This window comes from Liolophura sinensis, chromosome 10, assembly GCF_032854445.1.
Source record: "Liolophura sinensis isolate JHLJ2023 chromosome 10, CUHK_Ljap_v2, whole genome shotgun sequence".
NCBI classification, from domain to species: domain Eukaryota; kingdom Metazoa; phylum Mollusca; class Polyplacophora; order Chitonida; family Chitonidae; genus Liolophura; species Liolophura sinensis.
The window spans coordinates 10,541,127-10,558,101 of record NC_088304.1 but is presented as its reverse complement, the minus strand read 5'-3'; the positions used below and the strand labels follow the sequence as shown (position 1 = coordinate 10,558,101).

At 39.6% G+C, this 16,975-nt stretch overlaps 1 protein-coding gene across 1 annotated transcript in view; it reads right to left on the bottom strand.

Annotated features, from left to right (window-relative positions):
* LOC135477184 (nitric oxide synthase 1-like) overlaps window positions 1-16,975 on the bottom strand; it is a 30,942-nt gene that overhangs the window by 5,307 nt on the left and 8,660 nt on the right. Inside the window, exons 5-21 of the mRNA XM_064757339.1 lie at window positions 16,286-16,427; window positions 15,383-15,522; window positions 14,219-14,393; window positions 13,532-13,633; window positions 12,207-12,401; window positions 11,413-11,510; window positions 10,416-10,560; window positions 10,097-10,201; window positions 9,453-9,502; window positions 9,023-9,148; window positions 5,779-5,953; window positions 4,603-4,747; window positions 3,697-3,775; window positions 2,605-2,798; window positions 2,092-2,261; window positions 1,487-1,697; window positions 481-568 (exon numbers count right to left, since the gene is read on the bottom strand). Of these exons, the coding sequence (XP_064613409.1) occupies window positions 481-568; window positions 1,487-1,697; window positions 2,092-2,261; window positions 2,605-2,798; window positions 3,697-3,775; window positions 4,603-4,747; window positions 5,779-5,953; window positions 9,023-9,148; window positions 9,453-9,502; window positions 10,097-10,201; window positions 10,416-10,560; window positions 11,413-11,510; window positions 12,207-12,401; window positions 13,532-13,633; window positions 14,219-14,393; window positions 15,383-15,522; window positions 16,286-16,427 (2,340 nt within the window). The remainder of the gene's footprint in view (window positions 1-480; window positions 569-1,486; window positions 1,698-2,091; window positions 2,262-2,604; window positions 2,799-3,696; window positions 3,776-4,602; window positions 4,748-5,778; window positions 5,954-9,022; window positions 9,149-9,452; window positions 9,503-10,096; window positions 10,202-10,415; window positions 10,561-11,412; window positions 11,511-12,206; window positions 12,402-13,531; window positions 13,634-14,218; window positions 14,394-15,382; window positions 15,523-16,285; window positions 16,428-16,975) is intronic.

Here is a 16,975-nt window from a genome sequence, read left to right as displayed (position 1 = left end):
GTAACCGGTGAAATACGGTCTCTTGTCAATTTACCTCAGTCAGCGTTTTATTCACAGAGGGAGAGAGGGGCGGAAGAAATTGATGATATCACCGCTATTCCCAAGGTACACGTACTCATTCTCTCCACGAAACAATGCACAATGTCTGCTTGCCCTAACCATTTTTCTTGACCATGGTTCGTCGTCAAAAAAGTACAACTTGCATAATAAAGGAGTCCACATACAGATTGTTCAAACGTTAGTATCAGTAAGAAGATCAAAAAAGAAACGCTACATATTCAGGGTCGATCACTGTAGAACTTTGGATTTTTATTACTTTGGTACGCCACTGTAAACCATTTGAATTCCAAATCAAAAGACCCAGTTGTCTAGTAACTCGGTATATCTTGAAACAGCTGTCTATTAAATTTGGTACATTCTTGACTGAGATAGTCATTACTTTGGTACATTGTTGACCCAGTTTATATCGTGAATACTTACGCTCGTACTAAACACGGTACGGTTTCTCCTATATCGCATGTGTTCAGCCAATTAGAACAAACACCACGATGTAATGGTCCAGCTCCACCTGGCGGTAAAAAATAATAGTTTCAAGAAAAAGCACTATGGATGATGACTCTGACAAAATAAAGGATGATGGCATTTTTTTAAACAAATCATTCAGACTTTCAAAGCACAATGAACACATAAGAAGATTAATTTACTGTATCGATCTTACGGAACACAGATAAAGTAACACTAAATATTTAGAATTTCGGCCGACGCACGTTTCTAACTGATCAGGCTTGGAAATGTTTAACCATAAAAGATGACTGCGGTGTGAAGGGAGGTTAGCTAGCAACCTGCGGCTTGTCGTTGATTCCCTCGGGCTCTGCCGGCTTCCTCCCACCATAATGTTGGCCGCCTTCGTATAAGTGAAATATTCTTGAGTACGGTGTAAAACACCAATCAAATAAATAAATAAATAAATATAAACTACTGATAATAGATGAAGGACCAATCAGATAAATGAATACGATATGCTTGATTTCAGATATGCTTGAATGTTCTTCGTTATACCGCAAACCATCTAACAATAAAACAATAATAAATACAAATTACCGGACTAACGTTACAAAATGAACAGCATGAACGGAGAATTGCTTTACAGAGATTTTGACTCTTCGTGAAGTCTTTGTGACCACAAGCGGTGGACGACGACACACGGCCTTTTGTGTAGGTTTACGTGTGTTGAAGACATTTTATCTTTCACAAATAAGGCGTGCATATCACTACACGGAGAAAGTCCTTCATTAATTTTCCAAACGGTCGGTGTTTTACTCCAGGCACTCCGATCTCCTCCCCTTATGAAGCTGACAACCACCGTATAAAAGAAAAATCTTGTGTATGACGCTAATCAATCAATCAATCAATCAATCAAACAATCAAACAATCATTCATTCATTCATTCATTCATTCAAAAGATTCCGGCCGCTGCAAAGTTTACCTTGCGTCCTCCATTGCACTACGGCTATCGTGGCGTGGATCTCACCGGGAAAGGCCTGGGGTGAGGAACTGATACTATAGAAGCGCTGCTGTAAAAGTGGCAGTTGAGTGATGAGCAGGGTGGGGGAAACCTTCAGAGACGGGAACAACTCCAGAACCTCCGCGATGTTAGGGTAAAAGTCACGTTTCCAGTCTTCGTATGCTTGTGGGTTCTGTTGAGAGATATTATTATTCTATTACTGTATTATTCTGATTTGGTATTCTGTAATATTTAGTTCACTGCAACGACGGAAGACCAAGAAGAACGTTTCATAGCTGTCTTCGAATGAAATGTGTCATGTTTGATTAAGTATGTGTTTCATGTTTGATGACGTGAATGAGTGATTGTGGTGTCTTTGTGAAACCTGTGCCCGGTTTACCTGTAGATCCAAATGATATATATGTGTACATTCTCCAGGTGTGAAAAATCTAAGGTGATAAACATATAACTAGTTTAACTTTAGATCGTCACTTTGCAAAATTTCGTCCAAATGCTAACTACAGTTCAGCAAATTAATAACGTTTGATGAAGAAAAAAGTCATGTTTCCTGATAATAGGTCCCTTACCGTGGATAGTCTCTCCAATTCGTTCACGTCCGCCTCTTGAGTAGCCTGAGTAGCTAACATCTTCAGCATCATTGGTGTAGGGGGCGTGCTGATGTCTAGGTAGTATGTGAAGGCTGATCTCATAGTGCATGATGGGAATTTTTCAATAGGACTCCACTGTTTGGTCGAACCTGTAAAATCAAGCCAGAGTTTACAATCAGGCTATCGCCCAACGCAACTGCATGTCAGTCAGTATTCAAAATCATATAATTAATAAAAAACAGATAATTTATTCAATATCCTCAAAAGAGTCTCAAAACAGTTAAGCAGCTTTGCCAGATTTTATGATTCATACAAACATCTAAAGACAAGTTATGTCGCTTAAACGTGTAGGCGAGAAGATCAAGATAATCGATAAAAAGATTGAAAGTAGAAGATAAATGGTGAATAGTTAAAGGATATTCCTTAACTGTCTCTAAGCATCTTAAAAAGTATGTTCTGCAATTTAACAGAATAAATGAAATACAGCTTTACCTAATGGTGTAGAACGCTCTTGCAAAACTTCAATCTTCACCAGTTCGTCACTAGGGGGCGCATTAGAAAGTCTTGACAAAATGGCGTCAACTAGGTTCTTCTGATTGGCTGGGAAGATACCAACGTGATCTCCCGGTTGGTACACGAGTTCAGAAGCTCCCAGGCTGTCCAGTTTGAGTAAAATTGTTTGACGACTGAAAATGAAATAAAGTTGGAAACATGCTAAAATTGGAGCGTTAAGGGAGAACAGTGTCAATTCTTTTACTTAGTTTAAAACTAAAATAAGTAAACTTAGAAATAAATGATGTATTTGATGCGGCTGGAAATTACAGTAACAATTCATATAAGAAATCGCTAAAACAGTTTGAGGGTACAAACCAGAATTAATCTACTTGAAGAAATACCAGAGTTATGTCCCCTGGTTTGTGCCATTACTTCTTCTCCGAAGAATTGTGTGGATGGTGCCTATTGCGAAGTTTACTTTGCCAGTACTAATTACAGTATTACACTAACACCCAGCCCTAAAGCCGCACTGTGGAAAGGGTCAGATTCAAACCCAGTCAAATTATACTTTTCTATTTCTTTCCCATGAAAAAATACAATATGATTCATCTAGAATTTGCATTTTCAGCCAAATTTGGTTCAAATTGAACGCATGTCTTTCAAAGAAACTGTGCTACTACTTCTATTAATAAATCAAGTCTTCTGAGAATCTGGCTTTCGCAAGTAGATTGGTGTGGTTTGACAGCTGAACTGTTATTACCTATAACTTTGCAGGCGCTTATTTGTCTGTCTGTCTGTAGGTCCGTCGTTCGGAATATGTATGGGAATAGTTGTGGAAGGATTCGGATGAAATTGTGTGCTCAGACTTTGCACAAAGGAAATTTAAATCATTGAATTCTGGTTGTGATCCGGAAGGGGATTTGGATCCTGAGATGTTTAACGGATTCTTCACCATTGTGAGATGTGATAGACATGCAGAGTATTTTCTCTGATTCTGTACATTTCGCTGTGTATGAGGACTGCGCTTTCGGAAAGCTTCCATAACGACTGCGCTTGTAGTTTAAGAAAGGGTCTACTGAGTTCTCTCACCTCGACTCGGCCGCTTGGAGATTACACCGGAACGTCAGGTGGCTGGGTAAAATCATCTTATTGTGTAACTTCGACAATCCTGTCCAGAAAAAAACCCAAAAAATTCTACCGAGACGTATAAATATATTTATTTATCTTATTATTTATTTGGTTGGTGTTTTACGCCATACTCAAGAATATTTCACTTATATGACGGCAGCAAGCATTATGATCGGAGGAAACCGGGAAGAGCCCGGGGGAAAACCTACGACCATCCGCTGAGACCTTCCCACTTACGTATAAATATAAAAAATACTGCGAGTTTATAACAATACGCGGATGTCAATTCAAGCAAAGGAATACGGTCACTTATTCATTCGGTATCGGTACTTTATGAATAAATTTTTATATTTAAAAATATAAATATTTTTGACAAGGTTAGTTAAAAACTGTTGACGACTTCTCTTTGCATGATTCGTCCTAATTTCGTACTTTATACTCTTAGTTCTTTGGTAGTTTTGGGGAATCGGCCTTGCGATTATTGACCTGAAACGTCCATCTTGGTTAATGGCTGGTGTGCGAATGTCTGTTTCGACGCACAGATTAAGCGTCACAAATGCTAATTTTTGAAGACTTTACACCCAGTCGTTTTAGGGGTTACTCTGGACAGCTGTATATAGCAGAAATATTCTTTAGTCACGGTAATAAACATCCAGTCTGCTGGATCAGTCTGCTAATCAATCAAACATTCAATTAATCAGTCGGTCACGTTTTCATAATTCACGGCTTTGTCGAACGTCCAATGCTATAAACAGGACTGTGTGCAACTCTTTCACAAGTTATCAATCCCAGTGGTGGATATCATATTTTGTGTGGCACATAGACCCTAATGAACGACATCCGTAACAAAAACAGTGTACCGCTTACCAACACAGAGAGAAGGTTCTCTCTCACTGTCTACGGGGGTGAGGCGGAACTTGCCCGGGGACCAGCTGAAATCAGATTTAGACAGGGCACCCGTCACCTCCTTCATGTTGATGTCGTCTCCTACACAGAACGTCTCGCACGCAGCCTGTAACAGCCAATCAGAACGCCAGATACTGATCACGTGGGTACAACATGAGGAACATATTGAGTTGATCTTTCATTATAAATATCTGTATGTTTGCAAAACCCCGAACTTAATCAAGATGAGAAGTATCACGTTAAAGACTTTAAATGGCCTAAGTGTTTTGAACTTATTTACGTATCCATACAACTATCACAGCCTTAAGAGACCTATATTTCCTTCAAAGTCACGGACCCAAAATCCGTCCTGGCAATGAATGCTCCGCCTCGGCACAGAACGACAGTTTCAAAGCAATGGTTTTTAAATTCTGCAGTGAGTACAATTTTCTTGTAAGTAAATATGGGTTTGTTTTCCAGAATTTTCTTCATAACTATGTCTAATTTTCAGCTTAAACCGGGAATGGAGACGCCTATAAGCAGAGTATTTAATACATTCACCAAGTTGGATACTTTAACAGTTGCAATCAAAGTGCAATTGAAAGAAATATTTTCGATTAAGGACAACTTATACACCCGCAAGGTACACGATTCGGATACTAATCAACTTGGGGCCTCCGTAACTCAGCTGGTTAGCCCGCTAGCGCACCGTAATGACTCCGAAGCCTCTCGCCAATGCTGTCGCTGTGAGTTCAAGTCTTGCTCATACTGGTTTCCTCTGCGGCAGTACGTGGGGAGGTCTTCCAGCAACCTGCGGATGGTCGTGGGTTTCCCGGGATCTGCCCGGTTTCCTCCCACCATATCGCTGGCCGTCGTCGTATAAGTGAAATATTCTTGAGTACGGCGTAAAACACCAATGAAATAAATAAATAAATAAATAAATACTGATCAAATTTAGGCGCCTGGAACATTCCAGACGACCTTCCAGCAAACTGTTTACTGCTTCTCCCTACATAATTTCTAATCATGCCTTGAACATCTTAGAAATTAATCTTACGATTATTGACCGGGAAAGACCATTATCGTTGACAATTAGTTATAACGCATTACTTTACAAAGAAATGCTGATGATCTGAAAGACAAACCCAGTTGGCTAACCTTGAAGGCCTCCTGTGCCCACGTATTAAATGACTGCTCCTGCCCACACAGCTCGTCCCCTTCCATCATAGCATGGATTCTTTCCCCGCCCAGGCGCGCCATTATGTTGTCCATGTAATGACCGAAGGCACAGAAGTTGGGGTAAGCCCGGGAACCCAGACCAAACACAGAATACCTGCCATAGAAGTTGTACATATATATTTGGCGTTTATAAACTCAAAATCATCATAATTTAACTAAGAGGTGATGGTAGCATAAATAAGTTAAGCTGGGTGACATTTTTTAATTCGCTGCATTTCATAAATATCCCATTTATTAATGTCCTTTGTGTAAAAAAAAAATAGTCTGTCCTTAAATGTGAATCAATGTTTTGATTTCACAGTTGACTTTCACAAGATCACATTTCATAAATACCATATGAACGCAGGGCGGGGTCCGTTTTACATGTTAAGAATCGATTGTGTTACTTCTGTGTTAGTTTTCTTGCGTTCGAGTTCCGTATGCTGAGTTCCTTTCCCTTTTTACGCTGTATGCGTCTGTGAACACAGTACCTTACATTTACCAGCGGCCCTGGACACTCCTGTAAGCTGTCCTCCCAGTACGCCGGTGGGGCCGACTTCGATCGAGCGAACACATACCGTCTCAAACTGGCAGTGAATAGATTCTGGACATGAGCATAGTGTGATTGACACAAGACATGCGTAACTGAACCGGAAACAGCTGACCACGACAGCAGGACCACCACAGGAAAGAGATTTATACCGTCACAAGGGATGCAATGAACTTCATAAAGGAAAGCAATGAGCTCCATACAGGAAAACAATGAGCTCCATGAAGGAAAGCAATGAGCTCCATGAAGGAAAGCAATGAGCTCCATAATAGGGTAGCAACGAGGATCAATAAAGGGTAGCAATTAGGATCCAAAATCACTGGAGATCTACGACAATTACGGACAAGGGCTCACCGATCCAAAAAATGGGATGTATTCAGTATCCACAAATTAATCAAGTGGATGGAAAGATATCCAAAAAGTCAGGAGGGCAGCAAATGGCGTCGGCAATCCGGAAGTAGATGACAGAATAGACAGAACTGTGACCGGGACAATTACGCGCGAATGACACATGCGCACTAACACTGGTGCGGGCGAATGGGGTAACAGTAGTTAAATCATGCAAAAAATGTTCAATTCAACATTTTCTTTTCAATTCGGTGGAAAACTTTCTTAAGTTGAGTGGTGGGCAAAATTGACTGATAGGTTTAAGTTGTCATTGATTTACTGTCACTGTGTTATGTTATAACTACAAAGATTGTATAGGAGACTGTGGTTTAAAATACAAGCTAAATATGCAGATATTATCAAAGCTGTAGAAGTAAGAATAATGAAATCAAAAAATGAAAATTGAAAATTTTAAACCAAAGTAACTGAGAAATTTAAGTTTGAAAACAAAGTAGATAATAGCTTAATTTTAACCTGAATGTGGCAACAGAATTTTATGAATGTGTGAAAAAAAGTCTACTAATGAAAGTATGTATACGTAAAATATTCTTGCTCATTAAGACAATGATAATACATAACTGAACGTTGAAAATATGACAGAACGTAAAAGGGTGCAAAAGACGAAATTAAAGGTTGCGTTCCTGGCCAAAGGCAACTTAAAGCCAACGGAACAATAGTTGTAAAATGTCGCATTCAACTACTTGATATTTGTCAACTCACATACATCACGCATGCTTAAAACCATGCAAAAACAGGATCAAAGAACTGCTGTATCAACAATAAAGAAGTATAAGTTAAGTTTCCATATTCAATACGTATACACCTGTTTCTAAGACATTAAAAGGATACAGAATCGATTCTGATTGGCTGGTGTGTGAGATAGGCAAGTCCAGGCTATGTCTTATAAAGGCCAAATCTGAATATTTAATGTCTGATATATAACTGTATATACTAGAATAGTCTAGTCTACAATATAGCAGAGAAGAAGCAAGGTGTTCACTGGCTCATACGGGTAAAGGGCTGCCACGTTTTCGTATTCAATTTGTCGCTTGTTCGGCTATGACAATAGGTCAAGAGGTTTGTCAGATACCTGACATAGGCAAGTGGTCTATTGCGGTTTCCTGTCATATAGATGAAACATTCCAGAGCACCGAGTTAAACGCCAAACAAATAAATAAACATATAAGAGAAGAGTCGCGGCGTTACACTTAGTGCTTAATTTCTGTTGACAGAACAAAATGCTCTCTTCAAAGTTACTTTAATTACACTTGCTTGCCTATGCCAATAATAGGTAAAACCCTTTTGTATGTTGGTGAAACAGGGACCCTACTATCTTGAACGACCACATGACCTTTGCGCAGTCTGACCCCAAGCATTCTGATTCTTCCACCCATAAAGTTTACGGCCATCGTGTAAATGAAAAAATTCTTGTTTAATCATATAAGTAAATCAAATAAATTTAACGGTCCATCTCTTTTTCCTGGTGAATAACTTGATTTCCATGAGTGGCAGAAGAAAATATAAACCTGCTCTCCAATTCAATTAGTCTACCAGTAACCTGCGGAGGGTCATGCCCTCTTTCCTCCAACCATAATGCTGGCCGCCGTCGTATAAGTAAAAATATTCTTCAGTTTGGCGTAAAACATCAATGAAATAAATAAATAAAATCCAGTTCAATTCGTTTGATTCCCGATTTAACCGACGTGATGCCAGCCTGAATATGTTCTGTCCTGGACACTGTTCAAGTCTTGCTTTATGACTAGTTCTACAGGGATTTAAAACCAAGTCTCCAGAGTTTCGTAACCGCAGACAGACTCTTATCAAAACTGCCACAAAAGTGGCCCAGTGAAACTTCCTGTCTGCATAGATCAGACATGATTTTTTAAAATAGCTCTCCAGGACGACAAGCACGTTCTGCTCTTATAGAATTTATATCACAAAATTTGATAAAACTAGACTCACAATAAGTCCGTCTCATTTGCTTAACAGTATCATGGAGGGCTTCAGTTGCAGATCACACCTCGTTTAGATTTCATTAACTCTCATGACTTGAGTTCGGCGTAAAACATCAATCAAATTAATTAATTATCATGAAGGCCTCAGTGCAATAAAAGCGTGGTTTACTTCGTTGCACATTAATGCATCTGCCAGTGTCCCAAGTCGGTTTTTGCACGTCTGTGCCACAACAAAAAGGTCATGGCTATTCTGATTACCAGCTGGGTTGTAGTCTCTTTTCACCAGACTTACCTCACGTTCCCCAGAGCCCCAGTTTCGATGGTAAGGTTATCATCAGAGGCCGATGCTCTCGTGCTTGTAGATTCCGGTTCCGAAGAGGCACTCATCCGGATGTACGAAGTTGACCGGAACTCGCCGCTAGAAAAACAACAACAACAACAAGCCAATTTATTATCTGTTACTTTCAGTTATCATGTTGACACCATAAAATCAACAAAGAATTACTTTGTAAACTTGTATTTCTTTGTCAAATTGATCGCCACTGTCAGTCAAAATAATCCTGACCAACTGCGATTGCCAATACAACTACTACACCATTTTACTCCATAAGACAATCCGTTATGTGAGCAAAGTTCTGACTGGATCACGTCTAGAGGCCGTGGTTATTATTGGCGTGTCCATTGGTTAAACGAATACGTCTAGACAACCAGGAAATACTCACTCTGCGCCACCCCCCGGATGCTTCATAGAATAAAGAGCCTTGGCAAATCTCTGCAAGACAAATCAAAATATAATATGAATTCTTTCAACAACAAAAAAACAGCGTGATAGATTATTTATGATGATGAATAATTAATGTGATAGAGTTTTCTCCGGATGAGGTCTTCAGAACCTCCAAAATACAATCCAGCTAACGTCAAAGTGAATGCTGAATGAATAAATGATTATAGCTTAACGCCACATTGGCAATATTTCAGCCATAGCGTGGCAAAGGTGGTAATATCTACATTTTGCATCAATTATAATTAAGGTTTGAATATTAGATATAGACAAATGTGTAAACAAAATGAAATAAAAAACGTTACGAAACTCCCGGGATTCATACATCACCATTGACATTCATGGTTAGAATGCATGATTTTAAAAATTCTAGTCACATCATAAATAAGGCTTTTTTTCAGTGTATAATTAAAAGCCCTCTATGTTTGATGCACTGAATATATTTTATAAAATCTTATTCCGTCAAAGGTATCACAGAACTGCTCCTTAGACAGGCATCCAATCATGTATTTTCTGAGGTAATCTTAATGTCAGCACGGGTGTTACAAATTCCTGCTGTTCGATCACATGGTTACGACATGTTACCTCTCCGTTTTCCGGCGGGTCGCCATTACCAAAAGTGCTCGTCACGACAAGGACGAGGGCCTCGTGCTCCAAGTCGATGACGTCATACTCGTCCATACACACCACCTGCCCAAGAGAAATCATGGAGTTGCAGAGGTGGTGAACATACACAAATCACACCAAAATATTCTCACACAAAGATGTGTTTCCTTAAAGATGAGCGGTACTGAACCAAAACAAATATATGGGACAAAGTAGCAAAGCTCTGCTGGAGATTTTTTATTTGTTTGTTTTGCAACCCATTCCTGATCTGGGTGCAATTTTGCGCATGCGCACTCACCCTAGCGTCAAAGGCGTGCCTGAATATTTCGCACAGGGTTTTGGAATATCGCTCTGATTTCCCCGTTTCCGTCGCGTACAGTATGGTACACTTCACTCTCCTAGCCAGAGCTTTTCCCATCAGTTTGGCAGAGAACTTAACTGCCCTGCAGAAAGATTTACACAATACAAATGATAAATAAATCATACAGATAGACCTAATATTTTAGTATTGATAGAGGATTCTCCTTAAATTGTTGGAAAGCAAATAATAATGAGTGGATGACCACTTTTATATCAATATATCAGATCAGTGACCCTATGAGGCGAAGTTTGTTATAATTTACATTGACTGCTTACATCCAAGGGTTTAAATTCAAAGGTTACATTATTTGCCTACAAACAACATCCCACAAATTCTTCTGCCTAACTTGTATCAAATTAAGCAGAACCATGATAATCATCAATCCGGTAAAAATCCATATTCCCCAAGCGTTTCCGATATGGTTCAGAGTGCTATCATGTGAGAAATCTTGTTATTACATCTGCATTACGAGGGTCTTTACTCTCCCTGTTGTAATCTTGTATGTTCAGTATCGGGTGCCTATTCAACAAAACCACTTCTGACTTAAGCCAAAATTTAAATTCTCGTCACAACCCTTAGATTTTGAGAGCGTATGTTTAAATTTTGACACTTTTGTCTTAGGTTTTCATTTATGAGGTGAGGGCACACAATTTCTCAAACTTTGACTTCAGTCAGAAATGACTTTGTGGAATCGTCCACTGCTCCTATCTGAAATGACCGTGAGGCAGTTTTAGCATACGAATCCATTTTCAAGCTCGTTTATGTGGACAACCGACTCAGTGATTAATTTTAACTTATAGATTAAATTGTTTAATATATTGCATTTAATAACAAATGCCAATATATTAATAAATCGCAAACATGCTTTACGTCAAAGCCACCCACAGGAGGTTTCTTGACAGGATGCGGGAGACCTTTCTAAGCGAACTCGTACCTTGCCAATTCTCGGAATCCGAATTTCCTCTTGGGTCTGTCCACCGATTTTCCTTTGCCACGGTCTTTCTTCCACACATGAGATTTCCAGGGATCCTCCTGAAGAACAAATTACATCAGTCGTTTAAATACTGATCCGGCATTCAGCCTAAAAAGTTTAATTGTACTGTATATAACTGAAATACAGTTATTCTGTTCCGAGTGACGTCGGATACTTGGTGAACATTCTGCAGCAGACTATGTTATAGTCGTGTATTTTTTATAGAAAAATGGACATACCAAGCAATTGCTGAATTAGTTGCCATGCCATTGGTTAAATAAATACCATGCTACTGAAGAATTTTTTAAGAACATTCTCATCTATTATCGCAACTCCATACCGCAAATCCAATGATTTTATTATACTTTCTGGAATAAAACTTACCCTCCAAAGCACTAAATACCCAGGGACATAAGTACAGTTGCAAGGGATAATGTGTTTACAAGATAATAGAATGCAAAGACCAAAGCCCGTTGTAAAATGTCAATGTCAGAGTGACGAAAATTGACTAGATTCTTCAATATATAATACAAAATAACCAACACAGCTTAAATCATCCCAAGGACCGTGATGAAATGGCCAATGTCAACGGAAATGAATATGGCTCTTCCCACTGTGCACATCTAATGTGTGGAATATGTGCTAAACCTGGCTAAAAGGGTTTAAGAAATACAGCATTCATAAAGAAATAAGACGAACGGACGGATGATCGAACAGTGAAAAAAATATCAAATTTTCTGTAGTCTCGCTCGCACCTGATACTCGTAGGAAGGCTTCATGTTGTAGTTCAACATCTCCTGATGGAAGACCGGAAGTATACTGCCGCTCATAGGGGGCACCACCCACACCCAGTCGGCAGGACATCCGCCGCGCAGGCGCTGTTCGTTCTCTATATGTTTCATGAAGGATTCAGACGCCGCATGGTGATCAGTGATAGTGACGTTATTTTGCTGGAATTAAAAAATATATAAACAATAATTTAATTCATGTTTTACTTTCGTTCATCCATCTATTACAAATATTTCACCTTTACGGTGGTCCCGAGTGGTACATTTGAAGAGTTTTGTTCACGGCATGCTGAAGACACCAGACATAAAACTGATACCGGGTAGATCAATACTTGCTTACATCTTTAGGTTGAGTTCCAAAATGGAGTAGTGTGAAGGCTGTCAGTTTTAAAGTCTTGAAAAGACCGACTTGGAACCACAATACAGGTTGAATGTGCAACAAATTAGCAATCTTGGTACTACTCTAGATATAGGTCAGATGCTGGTTGGTCCGGTGTCATGAAGTGACTTGAATGGGCGTCATGCCTAGTGTCCTCAGTGAGGCAGTACTACAAATAAGCTAGCAATGTCACTGGTCATATTGACAAAGCTCTGCATATGTATAACAATAATGATGAAAGCTAGTCCCACTAACATATCTCCGCCTTCGTTGGGATAGTTCACTATGGCTACGGCACAGTCATTATGGTATTTGCACTAAAAATTACCCCAAAAGGTATTTATTATTTATTTATTGGATTGGTGTTTTAAGCCGTACTCAAGAATATTTCACTTATACGACGGCGGCCAGCATTATGGTGGGTGGAAACCGGGCAGAGCCCGGGGGAAACCCACAACCATCCGCAGGCTGCTGGAAGACCTTCCCACTTACGGCCGGAGAGGAAGCATGAGCTGGATTTGAACTCACAGCGACCGCATTGATGGGAGACTCCTGGATCACTGCGATCCGCTAGCGCGCTAACCAAATGAGCCACGGAGGCACCCCACCACCTCCACCCCCCAAAAGGTAAATACAGGCCATAAAACACTATTGCTGATACTGAAGCTTCAATTGTTACAGTCGGATATCATCCTACCTTCCAAACAAACCTCACAACACTTTTATGTAAAGGTCAATGAAACTTTTGGCGTAAGGAAAAATAACTGATATGTTTTAAAACCATAATTAGTAATTGGTTGGCAGTAGACAGAATGAACTACATTTAATGAAAAATTAAAGACTGCACGTAATTAACATGTCATCGCACCGGCACGTGTGAAAACTTATCGCGCATGCGCCTCACGTGACTTACCTGGAAGCTGTATAGAACCGCTATGTTCATCTCCACCAGAACACGATCTTTCCACAAGGAAGAACTTTTTCTAATGTCAAGACCCATTTTTTCTGCAACTTTCTGGAAAAGGCAAAACACATACTGCTTGCTACAATATATATTGGAACAACGCGTGTCAGAAATTAATTTATACAAAGCTGCCAGATGAGTATGGAATCAGGATTCGTACGCTTGATTAAGCTGAAGATGTCGTAACCGTGCGCAAAGAAACGAGGAAGGGGAGACCACTCTTGTTGTAAAACAAAATGGCTAGGTGGAAGCGCCACCAATACATTCGTGAGAAAATTGATTCATGTACACAGGTTGTGTTCACAAACGATTTTGTTCCTCATGATACACACGTTTCTCCAGGGTGGCATCGACAGCACTGTCAAAAGTCGCTGCCAAATAAATTAATTCACAAATAAATATTGAACAACTGACAATATTCTGACAAAGGTAACATTACCCACTTAAACCAAGTTGGTGCAAGGCGTGTAGTCTTTTGTTCCTTTTTGTAATGCGTCACAGTTTTTGTGAGGGTGTGCTCGAAAATCAGCCAGGTTGTTTATTGGCATTGTAGTGTAAAAGTAGATATTGATGTGCTTGTGACCGACGTGTATCACTATTAAATGTTCACTGTTTTATGGCGGACAAACGTCGTACCTCGAGCATGTTGTAGCGATGCACGTCACAAAGGTCACGTGCTCCAATTTCAGTGCCCATGTACCAGCCGTTAAAGGGGCAAGCGGTGAACTCGAGGCCACCACAATCAAACAACATCCCAGACACAGCGGGTAGACAGTACCAGCGTAGTCCCAGCTCAGCAAACCAAGGATACCTGAGAAGCAATGAGAAGAAACCCGTAAGTCTAAGTCAGTTACATCAAAACAAAACATCAACGGCAAAAACGCAAACAGCAAAGTCACGGTGATGTTGGGTATCACTACTGAAGTGAATAGAAGAGAAAGTAAAACCAGAGCAGCGACGATAGTGTGACAGATGGTAGGTAATCAGGGATCCACGAACAGTCAAAGCGTGCGAATCTATATAGTAGGGTAGACAAATGGTAGATAATCAGGGCTCCACGAACAGTCAGAGAGTGCGAATCTATATAGTAGGGTAGGTAATCAGGGCTCCACGAACAGTGAGAGCGTGCGAATCCATATAGTAGGGTAGACAAATGGTAGGTAATCAGGGCTCCACGAACAATGAGAGCGAGCTAATCTATGTAGTAGGGTGGACAAATGGTAGATAATCAGGGCTCCAAGAACAGTAAGGGCGTGCGAATCTATATAGTAGGGTAGACAAATGGTAGGTAATCAGGGCTCTATGAACAGTGAGAGCGAGCGAATCTATGTAGTAGGGTAGACAAATGGTAGATAATCAGGGCTCCACGAACAGTAAGGGCATGCGAATTTATATAGCAGGGTAGACAAATGGTAGGTAATCAGGGCTCCATGAACAATGAGAGCGAGCGAATCTATGTAGTAGGGTGGACAAATGGTAGATAATCAGGGCTCCACGAACAGTAAGGACATGCGAATTTATATAGCAGGGTAGACAAATGGTAGATAATCAGGGCTCCATGAACAATCAGAGCGAGCGAATCTATGTAGTAGGGTAGAGATCCTACCTGGCTCTCACAGATACTTGGACGAAAAACGAAACATAATACAGTCTGACAGGAACTAAAATGTTAACAGGTTTGCAGTTGGAAACTAAAATTTTGTGTAGTCATACAGCTATTTTCTAGATCAAATTTCATCAGTAACCAAACCATTCATGGTTCACTCATCTTTAATTGGCACACATAATAAGCCTTCTTACTTTGGATGCTTGATTTGTGCCTCTAATATTAAATCTCGTGGGATCTCGAACATCTCGGGATCGTGGCCATTGGCTGACAACACAAGTGGGAGTATATCAAACATGCCGCCATTTCCTTTCCAGCCCATCTTCTGGCATATCTGCAAAAGATTAGATCAGGGAAAACAAATCATACGATTCATTCAAATCATGTTTGCATGTTCACCAATGTTAAATGCGGTAAATACACTGTAATCACTGCTAACGCTTAACGTGTTCAATGTGTGTTTATTTTTTAAATACATGGATTTGTTTATAACTACATGCAGCATTTTTATAAATACTTACACTTATTTGTATAAATGCAATAATTCATGTAGTACATTTGATGGGTTTATTGCTTAAAGGGAGTGATTTAAATTTTCAAAGTATATGATCAGCATTAAAAGAGGTCTTATTGTTAGTTGTTGGATATACACGTTTGAGGATGTTACAATCAAACATTAAGCATGATTATTACCTGTTGATCACGTATTTACACGTTAAACATCTGTTTTTTCAGTGTATAGACTATTGACATTATTAATATGACATAATGAAAATAAGTACAATGGTAATATTTAAGTGGAGTTATCAGGCTGCTTTTGAACAATGATAAAAACAAATGTACCCAGATCAACAGAATAAACTACACATATCTATAGAATTAAAGGATGCATTAACAAGAACCCTTCGATATTTGTTAGATTAAATAGACAATGCACAGATGGATTCACTTATTGGTGGAAAGAGTTTAGTTTATGATCGATTATTTGAGTATTTGTTCATTTGATTTATTGATTGACTTAGTAGCTGATTGGTAGACTGCGTGATTGATTCACTGAGTAGCTGATTGACTGAATGACTTACTTGGTGATGGCTTACCTCAGTAAACTCCAAATTAGATGGATCCCCGATGATAGAGCCGTCGGGCTGTTTGTAGCCGGCATAGCGGATTAGCTGCGCGTTCCAAACACGGTAATCATGCTTGCCGTCAGTCCGTGCAGGGAATATGGTAATAGCGGACCTGAAAGGAAACCAGAAGAGTTCACTGAATCACTGATTGGTTTTAACGGTTTGGAATTCATATAAATAAATAACTTATAAACTTGTTATCTGCCCCCTTTCCATGAAAAATGTAGTGTGATATTTCGGCAGGGGTGTTCAACAGATTACCGCTGTTGTGCTGTTTCCTTTGTTATATACTAAATGAACAACCGATTAAATGACTTGGTGTCATATTTAATGTCTACCTGGGCAACCAGGTGTATAGGCATTATGTTGCCATGGCTGTTACGTGCTCGTACAGTTAAGTAGCTTCGTCCAAGAAGACCCTGATATCTTCAAAGCCGTTCCTTCTACAATCTGACTGACACATTTTTCTGTCTTTTGATTGATAGCCCCTTCCTGTTTCTACATTTTTTATTTATTTAATTTATTTGTACGACGGCAGACAGGATTATGGTGGCATACATTTCTTAAGTTTCATTTCTTGCAGATTACAATAATTTTACTGCAAGGTTGCTCGACTGATTATTGGTTGATTGATTTATTGATTGATTGATATCCAAGCTA